The 15,773-nt window shown below is 44.6% G+C and overlaps 3 protein-coding genes across 9 annotated transcripts in view; 2 read left to right on the top strand and 1 right to left on the bottom strand.

The window, feature by feature from the left end:
• The window catches only part of KNTC1 (kinetochore associated 1), a 35,271-nt gene extending 32,620 nt beyond the window's left edge, over positions 1-2,651 (top strand). The window contains exons 61-63 of one of the 2 annotated variants that reach the window (XM_051785880.1): positions 440-585; positions 1,385-1,475; positions 1,727-2,651. In XM_051785880.1, coding sequence (XP_051641840.1) covers positions 440-585; positions 1,385-1,475; positions 1,727-1,768 — 279 coding nt within the window. In that variant the 3' untranslated portion in view covers positions 1,769-2,651. Of the gene's footprint in view, positions 1-439; positions 586-1,384; positions 1,705-1,726 lie in introns of those variants that run through there. The other variant, XM_051785878.1, reaches the window with a different exon arrangement.
• Positions 2,652-3,077: 426 nt separating this feature from the next.
• Positions 3,078-6,566, bottom strand: VPS29 (VPS29 retromer complex component). The gene is made up of 4 exons (XM_051785891.1): positions 6,512-6,566; positions 4,160-4,351; positions 3,720-3,955; positions 3,078-3,427 (listed from the first exon to the last, which is right to left on the bottom strand). The coding sequence occupies exons 1-4, from the start codon at positions 6,512-6,514 to the stop codon at positions 3,310-3,312; spliced, it is 549 nt and encodes a 182-aa protein (XP_051641851.1). The 5' UTR covers positions 6,515-6,566; the 3' UTR covers positions 3,078-3,309.
• A 1,110-nt stretch (positions 6,567-7,676) lies between these two features.
• On the top strand, positions 7,677-15,626 carry RAD9B (RAD9 checkpoint clamp component B). 6 transcript variants are annotated; one of them, XM_051785854.1, is made up of 11 exons: positions 7,677-7,850; positions 8,703-8,773; positions 9,771-9,920; positions 10,103-10,217; positions 11,069-11,168; positions 11,275-11,381; positions 12,696-12,802; positions 13,249-13,313; positions 13,847-13,966; positions 14,735-15,034; positions 15,148-15,626. In XM_051785854.1, the coding sequence occupies exons 1-11, from the start codon at positions 7,817-7,819 to the stop codon at positions 15,167-15,169; spliced, it is 1,191 nt and encodes a 396-aa protein (XP_051641814.1). In that variant the 5' UTR covers positions 7,677-7,816; the 3' UTR covers positions 15,170-15,626. The 6 variants fall into 6 exon arrangements, with proteins under 6 accessions (XP_051641814.1, XP_051641813.1, XP_051641811.1 ...); XM_051785853.1 differs by lacking the exon at positions 15,148-15,626 and adding an exon at positions 14,250-14,463 and having other exon boundaries at positions 14,735-15,014; XM_051785851.1 differs by having other exon boundaries at positions 7,677-7,821; positions 14,735-15,626.
• Positions 15,627-15,773: the final 147 nt, after the last annotated feature.

The following is a 15,773-nucleotide window of genomic DNA, read 5'->3' as shown; positions in this document are numbered from 1 at the left end:
TGACTTTGTCCAGCCTTACTTGCCATAATGCTCAAAAAATATGAAATACTTGTAAAAATGCATTTTTGTTTCTGCTGTGCAACTGAAAAACTTCTTGTGTCCATGCCCAGTGCTGAGTTCCAGGCTGCCCCTGTTTGTAGGGCAGCAGAGGTTGCAGCAGCACCACCTTATTTTTCTAAATAAATATTTGAAGCTAAAAGGCCAAAGGGCTTATGAAAGTGCACTCTTGCCTTGGGCAAGTTTCTTAACTCATCCCCTCTCTGAATCTGAAATTAGTCTTATAAAACCTGCCATTTCACAGCACTTAAAAAAAAAGTAAAAAACCACAAAACCATATAATAGAGCCAAATAGGAAAACTCTGAGCTCTTGTCATTCAGAAATACAATTTCTTACATTTAAAATATTCATATTTTTCATTACTAAAACTTTAATCTACAGATCAGGTCTTTGGTTTTGGACAGTATCATAAATAAGAAGCTCTATGAAAAATTCTTGAAAACCAAGTATTATCCACTGTTGAAGCAACACCTGACAAACACTCACAGAATTAAAGAGCTGGTGGATTATTTTGCCAAAAAGAACAGGTAAGTTAATAAAAGGTAGAACAGGTGCTGCATTACTGGTAACTGAATCTCTCCTTTATTTTGTTTTCATCTATTTCAAGCCATGGAGGTTTTCTAGTACTTATTATCTAAGGACTAGTCTTGCTAATTTAAATAAATACAAATGTCATCTCACTACTTTGCAGATTTAAGATAGAGTTTTACAGTCATTCAAGACCAAGTAACAGACTGGTGAGCCTGGACTGGCAGCAGATCAAATGCAGCTCAAACAGAAGTAAAAAAACAGAGTGAAAAGGCAAACAGTGCCCTTACCTTGAGGTGAACCCAGCTCAGCAGCATCACAGAGTCACAGCTTCAGCAACAGGAACACTCAGGAAAAATAAATGAGCTGCCCCTACTCAAGACTTGGGAATTAGTGCTTTTGCCACCAGGTTTCAAGAGTTAAAGCACCTCTTGTGCTCAGTTAAATAACACAAAGGGCCTGGGGGGGTCTCACAGCACCTGGGCTCCTCTGCTCACCTGGGAACACTCATGTCAGAGCCCAAATACTCAGCATTGCAAGTCACTTGGTTCCCAGTTATCCCACAGTCACACTGGGACAGGAATCAATAAACACTGAAATTCTAATATATATTGGTTTTATTAAAGGCCAGGCTCGTCAGGGCTTGTTTTCCTCTACTGGGGAAGGACAGGAGCCATCTGACTTCCAAACCAGGGAACCATGCTTCATTTTTCTACTCCAGTGTGTATTATGTAAATTTAAGTTAAGCTTTTGAGAGAGCTTAACTGGACAAAGTTGAGAACCTTTTGCCCTTTACAGCCTTGATGAAGCAACAGCCCTGATTCAAGAGTATCAAAAGAAATGTGGAAACCCTGCCCTGGCAGACACCCCACCATCTGATCTTCTGAAGGTAAAAGAAGCCACTTCTGTACCTCAGGCAGTACTTTCTCCTTTTTTTTTCTAAAGAATTTCACTCAGCATTTCATAAAAATACTTTTTAGCTGATTAATTTTAGTAAAATATATTGTATGTAAGAAAATCTCCATCAATTCAAATAATTCATTTTACCTGACCCAAGTCTGTGCCATGCTGAGCATCACACTTCCAGGAACTTCCACAGCTCTTCCTAAGCCCTGTTAATGTTGTTCTTTTCCCTTCCAGATGTACCTGAATGGATCAGAGGAGGCCTGGAACAGTCCCTGATAAGGTCTTGATTTATCCTTTTCTTCCCTCCCTCTCCTGGCAAGAGGAGATCTGTGCACTCACAGCACTCAAAAGAACATCAGGCTAAAAACTCAAAGCTTTTACCAAAAGCTTCCACGACCTTTCCACATTTTTTCAGCTGTTCTAGGCTGTTTCTCCTCCATCCTGGTCATATTCAGCACTTTAATTTTAGGAAGGATGAAAGTTTATTTCCTTTACTTCTGTATTTCCCCACATTCCTGCTGTCAGGATCACTCTGAATTCATTCACCACAACATAACCTTGCACAATTGGGATAAACTCTTTTATAAAACTGTCAGGGGTGAGGTTCATGTAAAATACTTTGTAGATAAACTGTAAGTTTAACTATAATGAGCAGAAATAAACTTCTGTATCAATTTTGGCCTTACAGCATTCTGTAAACCTTTTTTAATGATGAGTTTGTCAGTAAATTGAATTCCAGTCACTCACCTCCCTTAAATAATGTGTGCCAAGGTTTTCTTTCCAGGTTTGCTCTGTCTGCAGCAGGATGAAGCAACAGGAATGAGCCTCACTGCATGCAGTGCCAGTTAGAGGCTCCTGAGGCACCAGCCTGAAATGCCTGGTCTGTGTCCAGGGAAAAGCAGGTTTATTTTGAATAGAAATAAGTTATTTAGTTAGCTCATGACACAGAAATAAGGGTTCTGTGCAGAATTTCCATTCTACCTGCTGGAAAAGCAAAGGCCAACATCTAAATGTTCTGCTGTAGAAAACAAAGATCCAACTGTTTTTGTTGGGAAGTTACAGCAGTTGTGGGAAATGGGGGCTGTTAAATACCTTCAGTTCCCTGCAGTCACTGCAATAGAAGAGCCCAAAGTTCCACTTGTCTTGAACAACCAACACTTCCCTGCAGCAGCAGCTCCTGTGTCACATGGAATTACATTATTGAAAGCCTCTGGACATGGAGCAAAGTGCACACACAGGTAGTGTCAGATGTGAGCCACAAATAAAGGAAAGCCTCTCTTCACTGGCTCTAGATTTAATGAGATTATTCATTTAAGACTCAAACTTTCTACAGTGAAATTATGAGGCAATTGTAACACTTTCAGAATCTATCAAGCCATTTTATTCCTTTAACTTAAATTGAGAATGTTAAATTGAGAAAATGAAATGTAAACTGGATTCTGAAGCAAACACAGCCTGGCCCCAGAGCCCTCAGTCCCTTTGCTCAAGTATCCCTTGGAAGCTGGACACCAAACCACAGCACCAGGCATTTCCCAGCCAACCACAATTGCTGCATCTTCCCCCAACAACACTGCATAAAGCTCTGTTTTTCTATGAAGTGGAGTTTATTACAACATTAAGGAACAGTATTTGGACAGTTATTTTAATGGAATATTTTACAAATCCATTCATACAGAGAAAAGCAAACACAATGTTGGTTAAATTCATTACATTGTTGAGCTGTTAGCAATAGGTGCAGGGCTGTAAACTAGCAATCAAGTATTGGAACTTGCAGTTCAGAATGAGATGGTAAAAATACCAGACAAGCAAAAGCCTTTTTAAGACTTTTTGTACTCAATTCTTTCTACTTTCACGTCATCTCCAATTAGTTGATAGACATATGTCACTACTGTAGAAGCCTGAATATCCATCAGCACAAATGAGGGAATGATGTTGCTGGAAAGAGAGGAAAAAATTCATATTAATTGTGTCTATAATCTCTTCAGCAGTGTTTTTACCACTACTCAGCAGAAATCACTTAAAGAAAAATGGATATTAATTCTGAAAGCACAGAACATCAGATCTGAGGCTGGATTTTACTCTCATCTGTTCAGTCAAGGAGATTTAGGAAGTACAAGTATCGACCCTTCTTCTCCCTGACATTTAAAACACAAACATTAACCCTCACCATGAGTTTGTAGCTCAGTTTTGTTCCCAAAAAACCCTCCCAGAGTCTTCCCACACTCACTTCTCTAAGGCATGGTAGGCTCCTGTAGCTGATCCAGGGTTGATATAGAATTTGTTTTCATGTTCAAATGCCTCGAATTTGTGTGTGTGCCCTGAAATGAGGATGTCCACATCAAACTGCCTCTGGAGCAGGGCCAAGCTGGCCATGTCACCCCAGGGAATGACCTGGTGGCCGTGGATCAGCCCGATCTTGAACTGTCCCACAGTCACCACCTTCTGCTCGGGGTAATTCAGGTTCTGGAAATAAAAACCAAGTATTAGATGGACACACTCATATCTAAAAATTTATATCTATATTCAAAGATTTATAATTAAACAACAACAAGGAAGAGAAGGGGAGAGTTTCTGACCTCATTTCATCACCACTTTTAGTTGGATGAACCCAAATGTTGCCTTTAAAAGACGCACAAAACCCGTCATTCCCAAGGGAGGTCAAAGTACCTCATCAAAGTCCCCTCGGACCACGTGGACATCCCCAGCCAGGGTTTTGAGGTAGTCATAGGTGTCCTTGGTGCAGAGGTTCCCTGTGCACAGGATGTGTTGGATCTTCCCAGGAACCAGCAGCTTTTTGAACTTGGCTGGGAGGCTGTTGCATCTGTGGGGAATGTGCAGATCTCCCAACACCAGCACCAACTTCCCAGGATCATCAGGGGGAGAAAGATCATTACACACACTCATTAAGGCAACAATCATTAGCAAACAGCGTCTCCTGCAGTTTCCCAACTTTGCATTTTGATGGAAAAGCTACTAAAATAAGAATGAGATGGTGATGGAATATTGCTCTGAGGGAAAACAAGGGCCCTCACTAAACCATTACCTTAAAAACAAGGCTCCAGAATCATCTTTATTTTGGGCAAGACACAGTACCAGGAATGTGTTAGTACTTCAGGTACTTCACACAAAATTGGCAACTACCACAAACTCCCTTTTTTTCTCTCTAGCACAGACCTGGCTAAACCGAGGCCACTTCCCTTAACTCTTCATCCAAGTTTTTTCTACTTTAAAAGACTCCTGTTTTCTCCCTTATAAAAAACATGAAAAGTATTACAAGAGTATTAGAAAGCAGCAAATTTGCAATGTGTTAATAGGTGACAGGAAGAGTGTTCAGAGCCCATATTTTAGGAACCACTGAACAGAAAAAGGCTGAAAAATAACCACAAATTACAACCAGGGCACTGCAGAGGAGCCAAGGCAGGTTATTGCACAGAGGGATTCTGTTACCATTTATATAAATTTCTGTATATTCACAGCTTCAGTACAACAGATGCAAGAAAAAAAATGGGATGGGGGCTTCAAAATTAAGAATTCAGGTGATGCAAAGCCATAGTTTAACACTACAGGCTTTAAATCTGCAAATAAAGAATTAATGCAACACAGCAATAAATTAATTATGCAAAGATCAGCTCTAGAAAGCAGGGGATGTTATGGCACTGGGAAAATGGGAATGGTTGTCTCCAGATCCAGTGTTAACTTGATAAACGGCTCTACATTAAAAATGTTTGTTAGAGAGGCAGTTCCTAAAATAAAAACCATCAATTTGTAAAGGACACAGCCCAGATATATTTATATATATAAAAATAAATATAGCTAGGCTATATTTATATAATATCAATAACAGAAGAATGGTATTTTTAAATAAGAAATGGTATTTTTTAATATTTTTTTATCTATTTTGAGGCCATGCAGCTACTTTCTTGCTAACAGTCATCACGGAAGGCAGAAGGAACTTGGGTGCCTTTTTTGCTTGGTTTTGGGGGTGGGGTTTTTTTTCAGATTAAGAACATCTCAGTGCCAGCAAAGCCATTTTGGAGACAGAGGGGCTGAAGTATTGTTGATAAAGCAACACCAGAGTTTTTTAATCCATGAGTGGCCAATTCAAAATTAAACCAGGAGAGGAAAAATTCAAAAAAAGAGACACATTTTTGATGGTCTTTTGAGAATTCCCAGTGAAAAATGCCCCAAGCAGGGTCCTGGGAAGGGTACTGGGATGCAAGTTAAAAGTGGGTAACTGCGATTTTAATATTATTAATCAAAATTATTTGATTAATAAGTGGCAATAGATAAGATTGTTTTACTGATGCCTGAGGGACTTAGTTGTGCAATACCAGTTATTTGATGATTAATAAAATTATCCTGCTGCTTAAAACACACAACCCTGAACTGTCAGGCCCCATATTCTCCCCCAAAAATCACATTGGAGCTCCCATAATTAAAGAAAAGCTACAGTAACCAACCCAAAATGTTCAATCATCCCAGGGATCTGCAGCATAAAACTGAGGCAGAGGATGTCAAACCCCCTGGGTTTTACCAGGAATTTGGGTGTGGGTTGAGCAGCAGCCCCTAATTCACCTGCCACTGCCACGAAGGAGCCCCTAATACCGGTATTAGCAAAGCCAAGGAGTAACTTACTCTGTGCCCGGCCTGAGTGGGATGGAGGAGTTGATTGCAGACAAGGGGGGTGGAAAATATGATCAATGTTAAACGAGAGGAAGCAACAGAAGAGAAAACACAGCCAAATGAACGCGCAAATAATAATTAATGAATCGTTGATGTTATGAGAGAAGCGTTAAATTAAAATAAAAAAAATAAATAAATCAATGCGATTACGGTTAAATTAATACGGATATAAACGGGGCTCCTGCAAGGACGGCCCGGGACCCCCCGCCCGCCCGCCCTGCGCCAGCCCCGCGGGAGGAGGTGATCGCGGGGCCCGGGGGGGTGCCGAGGAGGAATTCCCGGGGGGAATGCCGGGGGTTCCCGGGGTTTGGGATCCCGGTGTCCCCCCGCTCTCACCATCGCGGCCGCTCCGCTCCGGCCCTCCCGGAACCCGCCCGGCACCGCCCCCGCTACGGCGGCTGCGAGCGGCCAATACAGCGCCCAACGCGGCCGTGGCGCGTCCGCACCCACTGAGCTGCTTCACAGGCGTGGAAAGAGCGTTCTCCGCGAAAATCCCTGTTCATTGGCTACAAATTGCATAGTTCTCTTATTGATTATTATCTCTCCTATTGATTAACGATCCTCTCGCTTCTCATGCTAATTAGTGCCATGCTCAGTGCTTCTCCTGGGTCTGGGGGTTTCTTGGGTCGGTGGTCACAGATCCCGCTGCCAGAATCACCTTTTACCCAGTTGGACCTGGTTTCAGCCCAGTTGCTGAGTTGGGTTTATTAATTTCTTCCTTATCTAGGGGGTTCTGCCCGAGGTCGTTGTGGTCCATAAATCCTGCATTCCTTGTGCCCGCTCTCAGTGGTACAAAGTGGTTCATCCTTCTCCCCTCGCTTTGTTAACCTTGCCCGGGTCTGAGATCACTGGAACATGTCCAGCCCTAGACCTCAACAAGGCAATTCTACCCACAAGTCATTTATCTTCCTAACGCCTGGACATCACTTAGAGACTGTTGGCTGCTGTTTCACCGATTAAATCTCCCTTCTTGTCAACTAGGCTTGAAAGTTACAAAGATCAAACATCGAAGAACATCCTTACTTAAGAAAAATTTTACGTATTCCGTATTTTGCAATGCTCTTGTGGCCTCCTCTTGAGTTCTGGAGTCAGTTTTAGACATCACAATATAAAAAATACATTGAAGGTGTTAGTGAGCATTTAAAGGCGGCCACGAGGATGGGGAAGGGTCTGAGGGGAAGCTGTGTGAGGAGGGGCTGAGGGCACGGGGTTTGTTCAGCTGGAGGAGGCTGAGGGGAGACCTCATCCCAATCCACAGCTTCCTCGAGGGGCAGAACCCATCTCTTCTGACCAGGGACAGGACCCAGGGAAGGGCTGGAGCTGTGTCAGGGGAGGTTTAGGTTGGATCTCAGGGAAAGGTTCTTCCCCCAGAGGGTGGTCGGGCACTGAACAGGCTCCCCAGGAATGGTCACGGCCCCAAGGCTGCCAGAGCTCCAGGAGCGTTTGGACAACGCTGTCAGGGACAGGGTGGGATTGTTGGGGTGTCCTGAGCAGGGCCAGGGGTTGGATCGATGATCCTTATTGTCTCTTCCCGCTCAGGACAATCCGTAATTCCCTCCTTCCCAGCCCCACATCCGGGGCCCGCTGGCCCCGCCCCAGCGGCGTTTCCCGCCCCGGGCCGTGAGGGGAGGCGGGGCGGCCATGAAGTGCGTGATTGGGGGGGCGCAGCTCCGAGGTACCGGGGTGCTGAGAGTCCGGGACACGCAAATCCCTCGGGATTTGTGCGGGAAACAGGGAGCCCAGGGCGCGGCCGCGAGCGGGACCGGGCGCTGCCCTCAGGGGCGGCCCCGAGGGCGCCGAGGCGGAGCGGGACGGGAGCCCTGGAGCTGACGGGGGATCCACCTCCTCCTCATCCCGCAGGACACGGGAGATCGTGGGGAACGTGCGGCCTCTGGGAATTGTTCAGATTAGGGAGCATAGCGCTGGATTCGGGGACTCCCAGGTGGAGAAGCCATGGCTTGGCCGAGTGTTTCCCTGTGCACTTCCAGCGGCACAGGCCCTCCTGGATATCTCCCTGTGCACTTCCAGAGGCACCATCCACTCCTTGGTGTCTCCCTGTGCGCTTCCAGAGGCACACCCGCACTCCTGGGTGCAGCGCTCTGTGGAAAAGGCTGCTCTGCCCCTGCCAGAGGCAAATTCCAGGCCCCTCTGCTGGGTTCTGCCCTGTTTCTCAGGGTTCCATCTCCGCAGATATCCCACTGCTCACAGCTTCCCAAACTTTCCATCTGCAAAATACAATTTCTAAGTGGTGTTTGGTCTGACTGAATGAATTTGGGGTGAAATCAGGCCCCAGGGGCTGCAAAGGGACAGATGACACTGAGGTGCCTCATCAGAGGCAGCTTCCAAAACATCGAGGGTTTTGTGCCAGTGAAAAAAGAAAAAAAAAGTAACATTTTCCACTATCAGTTTTCTTTCAAATGTGTAGGAAATCTGTAATGTTGCCTCATAAATTATTCTTGGGAAAATGCAGTACAACCTTTTTATCTTAATTTAGGATGCCTATTGCACTGTTTTCTTTCCCTGGCAGTGTTTGGAAGAGCTATCCATGCCATAGCACGTATTAGTGATGAATTTTGGTTTGACCCCGTAGAAAAAGGTGTAAGTGAATTTGATTTATTCTAATTTTAAAATCTTCTTTGGAAGCCCAACATTTATGTTGCTGGACGTTGTGTTGTTTTCCTAGAGGGGCCCTTCAGCCTGTTACACTCTATCCCAACTTCCTCCACTTTCAGTATGGACAAAAGCCATATTTTCTGTAATTGTAATTATGCAGATTCCAGCATGGAATATTCCTTCTTACTCTGCCCTAATATCCTTTGATTTTTTGTGACCCAAGCTGAGGCTTGTCCAGGACATCCAGATTATTGCCAAGGGGTTCATTTGTGCTGTCACAGGTCAAAAGGTTTGTGTTTTTTACCACACAGAAGCTGCCTCTAAACAACATGTTTTGTACTGTTGTGACTCAACAGGAAGAACACATCCATTAATGCCTTTGATTAACCAAACACAATTTCCAGCAGAATTAGGGTTTTCTCTAGAGGTTTCTTAGTTAAAAGTGACCAACTCTCCTTTAACTCACTGGAAAATCACAAGTGGAGATAATTCCATTTTATACCTGTGGTATTGAATGGGTGTATCACATTCCATATCATATCAAGAATTCCTGAGGTGTGAGAAGTGTCTTTGCTTATTTGCATGGATCATGTACAGGAAGATTGTTTTAGAATAAACTCAGCTCCTTCAAATGCCTCAAACACAAGCTGAGCTCTGGGTGTTTGGGTAACTCACCCTTCAGGACCACTTAAACACCCACAGATTGGAATCCCATCCCTGTATTGTACCACTGACTGCTGGCTGGTAATAATGAAGGTGGGAAGTTTGAACATAATTGTGTTCCTAATAAATCTGTATTTATTTTGAGATGTACATCTCAGGGGTTTCTGGCAGTTCTAAAGCCCAGAGGAGGCTTTTTTTAAGGTTCAATATTAAATAGTTTTGAGTTAATACATTATTTTACTTCTACCTCACCAAAGGTTGGATTTGATGATCTTGGAGGTCTTTTCCAACTTTAATGATTCTGTGATTCCATCTCCAGCTTGCCTTAAGATCAGTGAACTCCTCGAGGTCAGCATATGCCTATGTCTTCTTCTCATCCATGTTTTTCCAACATTACTGCTGGGCAGCTGTGTCTGATCCCTGTCACAAGGAGAAGGAGTCATCCCTCCCGTGTAAACTGATAGTTAAGGTACATCTCAATGGGTTGGTGCACACAGCTTTGGAAGCAGCAAATTAACCCCATTTCCAGGTGGAGTTCCAGGGGGAGGAGCAGAAGCTCCAGATAAACCCTACAAAAACAGGGAAATCATACTGCAAAGTTGCTTGGTGAGTAACCTCTGCACTGATTGATTTTGTTTTTATTTTTCCCAGGCAGTTCTCCCTGTATTTAGATGTGCAAATGTGCTGGGAAGGAATGTAGAGAAGTGCAGCATCTCTACCAGCCCCAGTGATCATCACATCACCTTCCAGCTCCTCTGCAAACACGGTGGGTGACACAGGGAGTGGCTTCACAGGGACAGGAGCAGTTTAAAACCACAGGGCAGCACAATATTTAATGGAGTTATCAACTGAACATTTTGCCAAACACTTCCAGCCTCTTCACGTCATAATTTATGTTTGTCATGTTAATATTTATCACATACAACTTTTAAAGTGAAGTTATAACAGGCTTTATCTTCAGCTGACAACATTTTGAATCAGTCTGCATTAAATTCTGAGGGAAAAAAAGCACATTCTGGGAAGGGAGAGGAATCCTGGTCTGGCAGCTGTTTGAACTACAGGATTTACTGGGTCTCTCCACTTCTAATGCAGTTCTTCAGCACAGGAGCAGGACTTGGAATGCTCATCAGCATCAGCCTTTGCAAAACTCACAAAGAAGCACCATCTACCAACACAGAGCTGTACTGTGTCACAGGCAGTGCTTTATATTATTAAAAATCTATCTTGTATTACTGATAATGGGGTAATATATTGAATTAGGTCCCCAGACAACTCGGCTCTCTTTAGCCCAGGCTTACCCACAAACACACAGAGGTCTGTAGGGTTTGCCTTTTGTGTTTCACTCCCATTTGTATTATTTTACCAGTTAAATATTGAGGCCTTTTTTCCTCTGCATTTGTTGCACTTTTTGCTGTTCATTTATTTCTTGTGGAGTCTTAAAAAACTCGGATGCTGGATGGGCACAACTTGGATGGCAGGTGAATTCCATTTTCTATTTACTTCCACATAGCTCAGTAAGTCCCTTGGTTACTTTCTCTATTGAACAATTAATACTTAAAAAAAAAAAATCAAGATTACAGACCAGCATTGATTTGTGTTCATTTCCTCTATATTTAGGTGTTGTGAAAACATATAACCTGACATTTCAGGAATGTGATCCCTTGCAGGCTGTTTTTGCAAAGCACATGTGTCCAAACATCCTTAAAGTCCACTCCAGGTAACAAATACAAAACCATTCTCTGAGTTTTGCTTTCTGATGGGAGTGACAAATGCCAACCAGTCCCTTGTGACAGATTATTTCAATGCTGAGTGACATTTTACAGGCTGCTGGCTGATGTGATGATTCACTTCCCAACCAGCCAAGAAGAAATAACCTTATCAGTTACTCCAGTGAAAGTTTGTTTCAAGAGTTACACTGAGGAAGACACTGGTAAGGAAATTCAGAATATATGAACCAATACTTGGCCTTTTAGCACAGGTGAACTCAAGGAATAATAGCTGTCATAAGTGGGGAATGCATTTTAGGGCTCAATGACACTTTTAAGAGAGGGAACATATATAGAGAGATTTTAAGTCATGCTGCCACCCTCTGATTTTAATGTATTTTAAGAAAGCAAGTTTTTAATAACATTTTCTGGGTGTCAGTGGCAGATATCAGACTGAGCAGCCAATTGAAATAAATTATGCCACTTGCTGTAGGCTTGAAGGAGGTAATTACTGTGCTGCAAGAGCAGGAGCGTGGCAACTGCCAGGGAACAGGGGCTGATTTGGGGTTTTAAAAAGAACTGTTTAAATCTGAACACCACAATTAGAGAATTGATATCATTAGAGAGTGTATTTTAGGCTGAGGACAGTACAGGGTGTCAGCTGGGCTCACACTGCCATGGTCACATCTCCAGGAGGTGGAGAACAAATCTGCAGATTCCTGGAGTGTGACTCAAACTAATTTTAAAGATATAATCGTGTTTTTGAAGTAGAGGTTCTTGGATATCATATAATAAAGGGGTGCTTTTCATACTTGTTATGACCAAAGCTGAGGACAATGACCTAGGAACAGTCTGGGAAGTCTGTAACACTCCCTTAGCAGCCTTGCCTTCCCTGGGGCTGTTTGTGCTGCTCCAGCCACTCTGGAATTTTTCTGAGTGTCTCAGATTGTTCCACATCAGGAAAGCACCTCTCATGTTCTCTTCACACACCAATTAACAGCCCCGGCCTAATCAGCTGGTAATGAACAACTGAATACCTGGAACTGAAGAGCCAATTTCCTGTTGCCACTCACGTGCCAGGAAAAGATGGGAATTTAAAACAAAGAGCCTCAGTCCACCCTCTGTGCTCTGCTGATTGTCAGCGAGTTTGATTAATCAGTTTAAGCCAGGCATCATTTTGGGCTTCCCAACCCTGCAACAATAGGCAGCTGGGAATATTATTTGTGAGGGATACCTGTGGATGGAGCAGATAGACAAGAACAGCAGCAGGCACAGGGTTAGATCACACATCAGGACATGGAATGGGTTCTGTTAAAATCCATTTAAATCTACACAAAGTGCTGTAAATAAATGGAGGATTTCATTTTACTTAATCATGAAATAAATTTAGATAAGCTAAACATTTATTACTGTTGATCACTATAAAAACACAATTATTCAAACGATGCTGATGTAAAAACCTTGGGGCCATAAGCATAGTTTTGTTGAGTTCAAACTTCACTCCTGTGAGTCCTTGATTTTGTTGTTATCCCAAACAGACTTTTCCAGGACGATGGTTACTGAGATTCACCTCAGTCCAGAGGAATTTGACTACTTTCAAGTTGGAGTAGATTCTGAACTGACATTTTGCCTTAAAGAGTTGAGGGTAAAGTAAGACTTTGTCTGGAAAATAAACCATTTCCCATTACTTTGCCTGACTGGACCAGGACACTGCAGGATGGTCCCATGGAATGTGTGTCCCACCAGCCCTCCTGACAGCAGCAGGATTTCACCAGCTGGTCAAGGATTAGCTTTAAAACCCAGGGTCCTCAGGGCTCTGCAGAGCCCCTCAGAGCAGCCTTTGGAAGGCAAACAAAGCTTTTCTAAACCCAAACTGTGGTTTCTGTGCTGGGCAGACACAGCTGCCCTGGAGAGTTCTCCATGCAGAGCCTCCTCTGGCAAAGCTCTGGCAGGGAAGGCAAGAAATTATTTTGGAAGCAGCGGAATTTTACCCTCTTTTTGCCAGTAACCAAGAGCTGGGATAAACTTACATACTAATATTAATCTTGTGGGTTTAAATCAGCACTTAACCCCCCACTCCTTCTTTTCCAGGGCCTGCTGGCGTTTTCCGAAGCCACCGGTGTTCCCGTGTCCATCCACTTTGACAGATGTGGGAAGTAGGTGTTGGGACACACACGGGGGGAGCCCTGCAGTTACAGGAGGGTTGTGTCTGCAGTCCCTCAGGGAATATCGACCTGCAGCAATGGAGCACATTTTCATTCCATTCCAAAAGCCATTTCTGACCTGTGATCCTGGAGTAAGGAGTTTGTAATTCCACAGAAAGCATTTCACCCAGGCACTGCCAAGGCAGCCTTGCTGCTGTGTGTAGGTTCCCTGGACACTGGAGGCCCTCAGTTGAATGCCTGCAATGAGTTATTTAGCAGTTAAAGAAACATTTTCTGAATAAGTATAATTTTAACAATTACACATCCAGAACTCTCACTGGGCTATAACACTGCGTAGCATTTGCTCCCTGGGGCATTACACCTGTAATGGGAGGACACCTCTCCTTCCTCAGCAGCAAACACAGGAGATTTCCAGCTTTCCAGAGGAGGCATTTTTTAACCCTTATGTAGAATCACAGGAGCTGTGTCTCCTCCCCCAGTGTCTGTAATTCCATGTGCTGTGCAGTCTCCCTGTTTGTGTTTAGGCCCATTGCTTTCAGCATTGAGGACGTGCTGCTGGAGGCCAGCTTGATCCTGGCCACCCTGTGTGAGGCTCAGAAGGAGGCAGATTCCCAGGAGCACTGCTGCCCACAGCAGTGGGGCAGGTAAGAGGATGAAACCCTCAAGTTTTCACAGGGAAACTGTGAACCAGGTAGGTTTAGGAACATCTCAGCAGCACACACAGCAATAAAGGGGTGCCAGAGGGAGCATTCCATAGTAACTCTGCTCTCCTCATCTCTGCAGGGTTTGGGTGCAGCAGGAGGGGTGGGAAGATACTTGCTGAGAATCTACTCTAAAGCCATAATCTTTCCATGAACAGAAAATCACGATGTTCTGAGGAAAATGCACAAAGCCAGTTACTAACCTGCCCTCCTCTGCCCAATGCAGCTCAGAGACACATCCTGATAAACCCTCTGGGGATGAGCCCAACAGCACAGACATTTCCAAACATCCCCAGCAGGATGGGAACGCTCCCACCAGTCCTGTGGCTAAACAAGAGGTAAAAAGAATTCCCAGAGTCACGGGGAGGGATGTGACAGGAAGAGCAGGAACAGCCACGGCTGAGGCAGCAGGAGAGGCCACGGAGGCTCCTTATCAGAAGGTGAGGGGACTCCCCATCCCCTGAGCAGGGGAAGCACAGCTGGGGTTGAGCTGTGCACAGGGTGTGTCACACCACGTTCCATTCTGCATCTGCTTTCCCATGGGATCAGCAGAACCAGCAGTGTCATGTTTAACATGGGGAACGCTCCCGGGGGCAGGTGGGTCTCTCTGGGAAACGCTGCAGACTGAAAGTGGCAAAAGCTTCACAAATAATTAATACTTGAATTCTGTATCACGTGGCTTCTTACCTGTGTAAATACTGCATTTTCCAGTTCCACTCCTTGTTTTTTGGAGCTGTTTCCTACAAGGAGAAGGATGCCACGGGTCACACCTTCCAGAGCTTGGCGACAGCCAGCGACACCGAGGAGGACCTGGGCCCCCTGCAGAGCTCCCCGGTGCTGTAGGGCACGAGGGCTTCGGGCCCAAGGACAGGCTTGGGCACTGCCTGGGAGGGAAGGGCAGGGCAGGCCCACAGTCGGTGCCTGCTGCTGTGACCCAGCAGCACAGACTGTTCCAGAGCTGCTGCTGCTCTTGGACTGTCCCAGACTTAGGTCACGACTGACTCAGCTGAGGTTTGTGTGTTCCGAGTTCTGCAGGAACGGTCTGGGGGTTCTGCTCTTAGAACACTCTCAGTGGAGACTGAGAGAGTCCCACAGTTTGAATTCAAACCCTGTTACCACTTCAGGCAAATGAAGCTGCTGTTCTAGTTAAGGGTGCTGGAAAAATATCCCATCCATCCCCTCTGGCACAGCCAGACCCAGCCCAGCTCCAGGATAACTCAGGGTTTTACAGAAACTCTGTAGAACCAGCGTTTAACTGAACGACGCAAGCTGTCACAGAACCACAGTTTAAGAAATAAAGGTTTGTGTTTCAGACTTGAGTTAATTCTTTTCCCTCCCCGTGTCTCTTCCCCAAGTCAGGGGCAGTGCAGTATTTCCAAAGTCACACAACACCAAAATTCCCAGTCTTTGGTCAATTAGAGGATCATTACCTTCCTGCCAGACTGTTGGGTGTCACTCAGGTGTGGATTTGAGGCACTGCAGGGGGGTGACAGTGACAGCCCCCCCCCAGCACTGGCTGTGCCTCTGCACCACCAACCACCTCCCCACGGCAACACACAGAGGGTTTGCAGGCAACTTGACTTTAAAAAAGCACATTTTAGTATAAATACTATATTTATTAAATATCTTTACAATTCATTTAAATGTATTTACAGAACTATTCCTGCATAAGTTATACCTCAGACATGAAATTCACATAATTGCCTCTTAGGTAAGCATAGATGATAGTCTCATTTTAACAGCAACAGAA

Source organism: Manacus candei, unplaced genomic scaffold (genome assembly GCF_025592945.1).
Source record: "Manacus candei isolate 608988 ecotype Guabito, Panama unplaced genomic scaffold, ASM2559294v1 h1tg000020l, whole genome shotgun sequence".
Taxonomy (NCBI): Eukaryota; Metazoa; Chordata; class Aves; order Passeriformes; family Pipridae; genus Manacus; species Manacus candei.
This window is presented reverse-complemented; position numbering and strand designations above follow the sequence as displayed.

Bases quoted from the DNA above. Each gene is read 5' to 3' on its own strand.
- RAD9B (XM_051785850.1), top strand. From the start codon at position 7,817: ATGAAGTGCGTGATTGGGGGGGCGCAGCTCCGAG. The intron at 10,218-11,068 runs GTGGGTGACACA...CTCTATATTTAG, and splicing joins CCAGCTCCTCTGCAAACACG to GTGTTGTGAAAACATATAAC. The intron at 13,967-14,734 runs GTAAGAGGATGA...TGCATTTTCCAG, and splicing joins TGCCCACAGCAGTGGGGCAG to TTCCACTCCTTGTTTTTTGG.
- VPS29 (XM_051785891.1), bottom strand. The intron at 3,956-4,159 runs GTACTTTGACCT...TTTTATTTCCAG, and splicing joins TCCGAGGGGACTTTGATGAG to AACCTGAATTACCCCGAGCA. The intron at 3,428-3,719 runs GTGAGTGTGGGA...CTCTCTTTCCAG, and splicing joins GCCTACCATGCCTTAGAGAA to CAACATCATTCCCTCATTTG.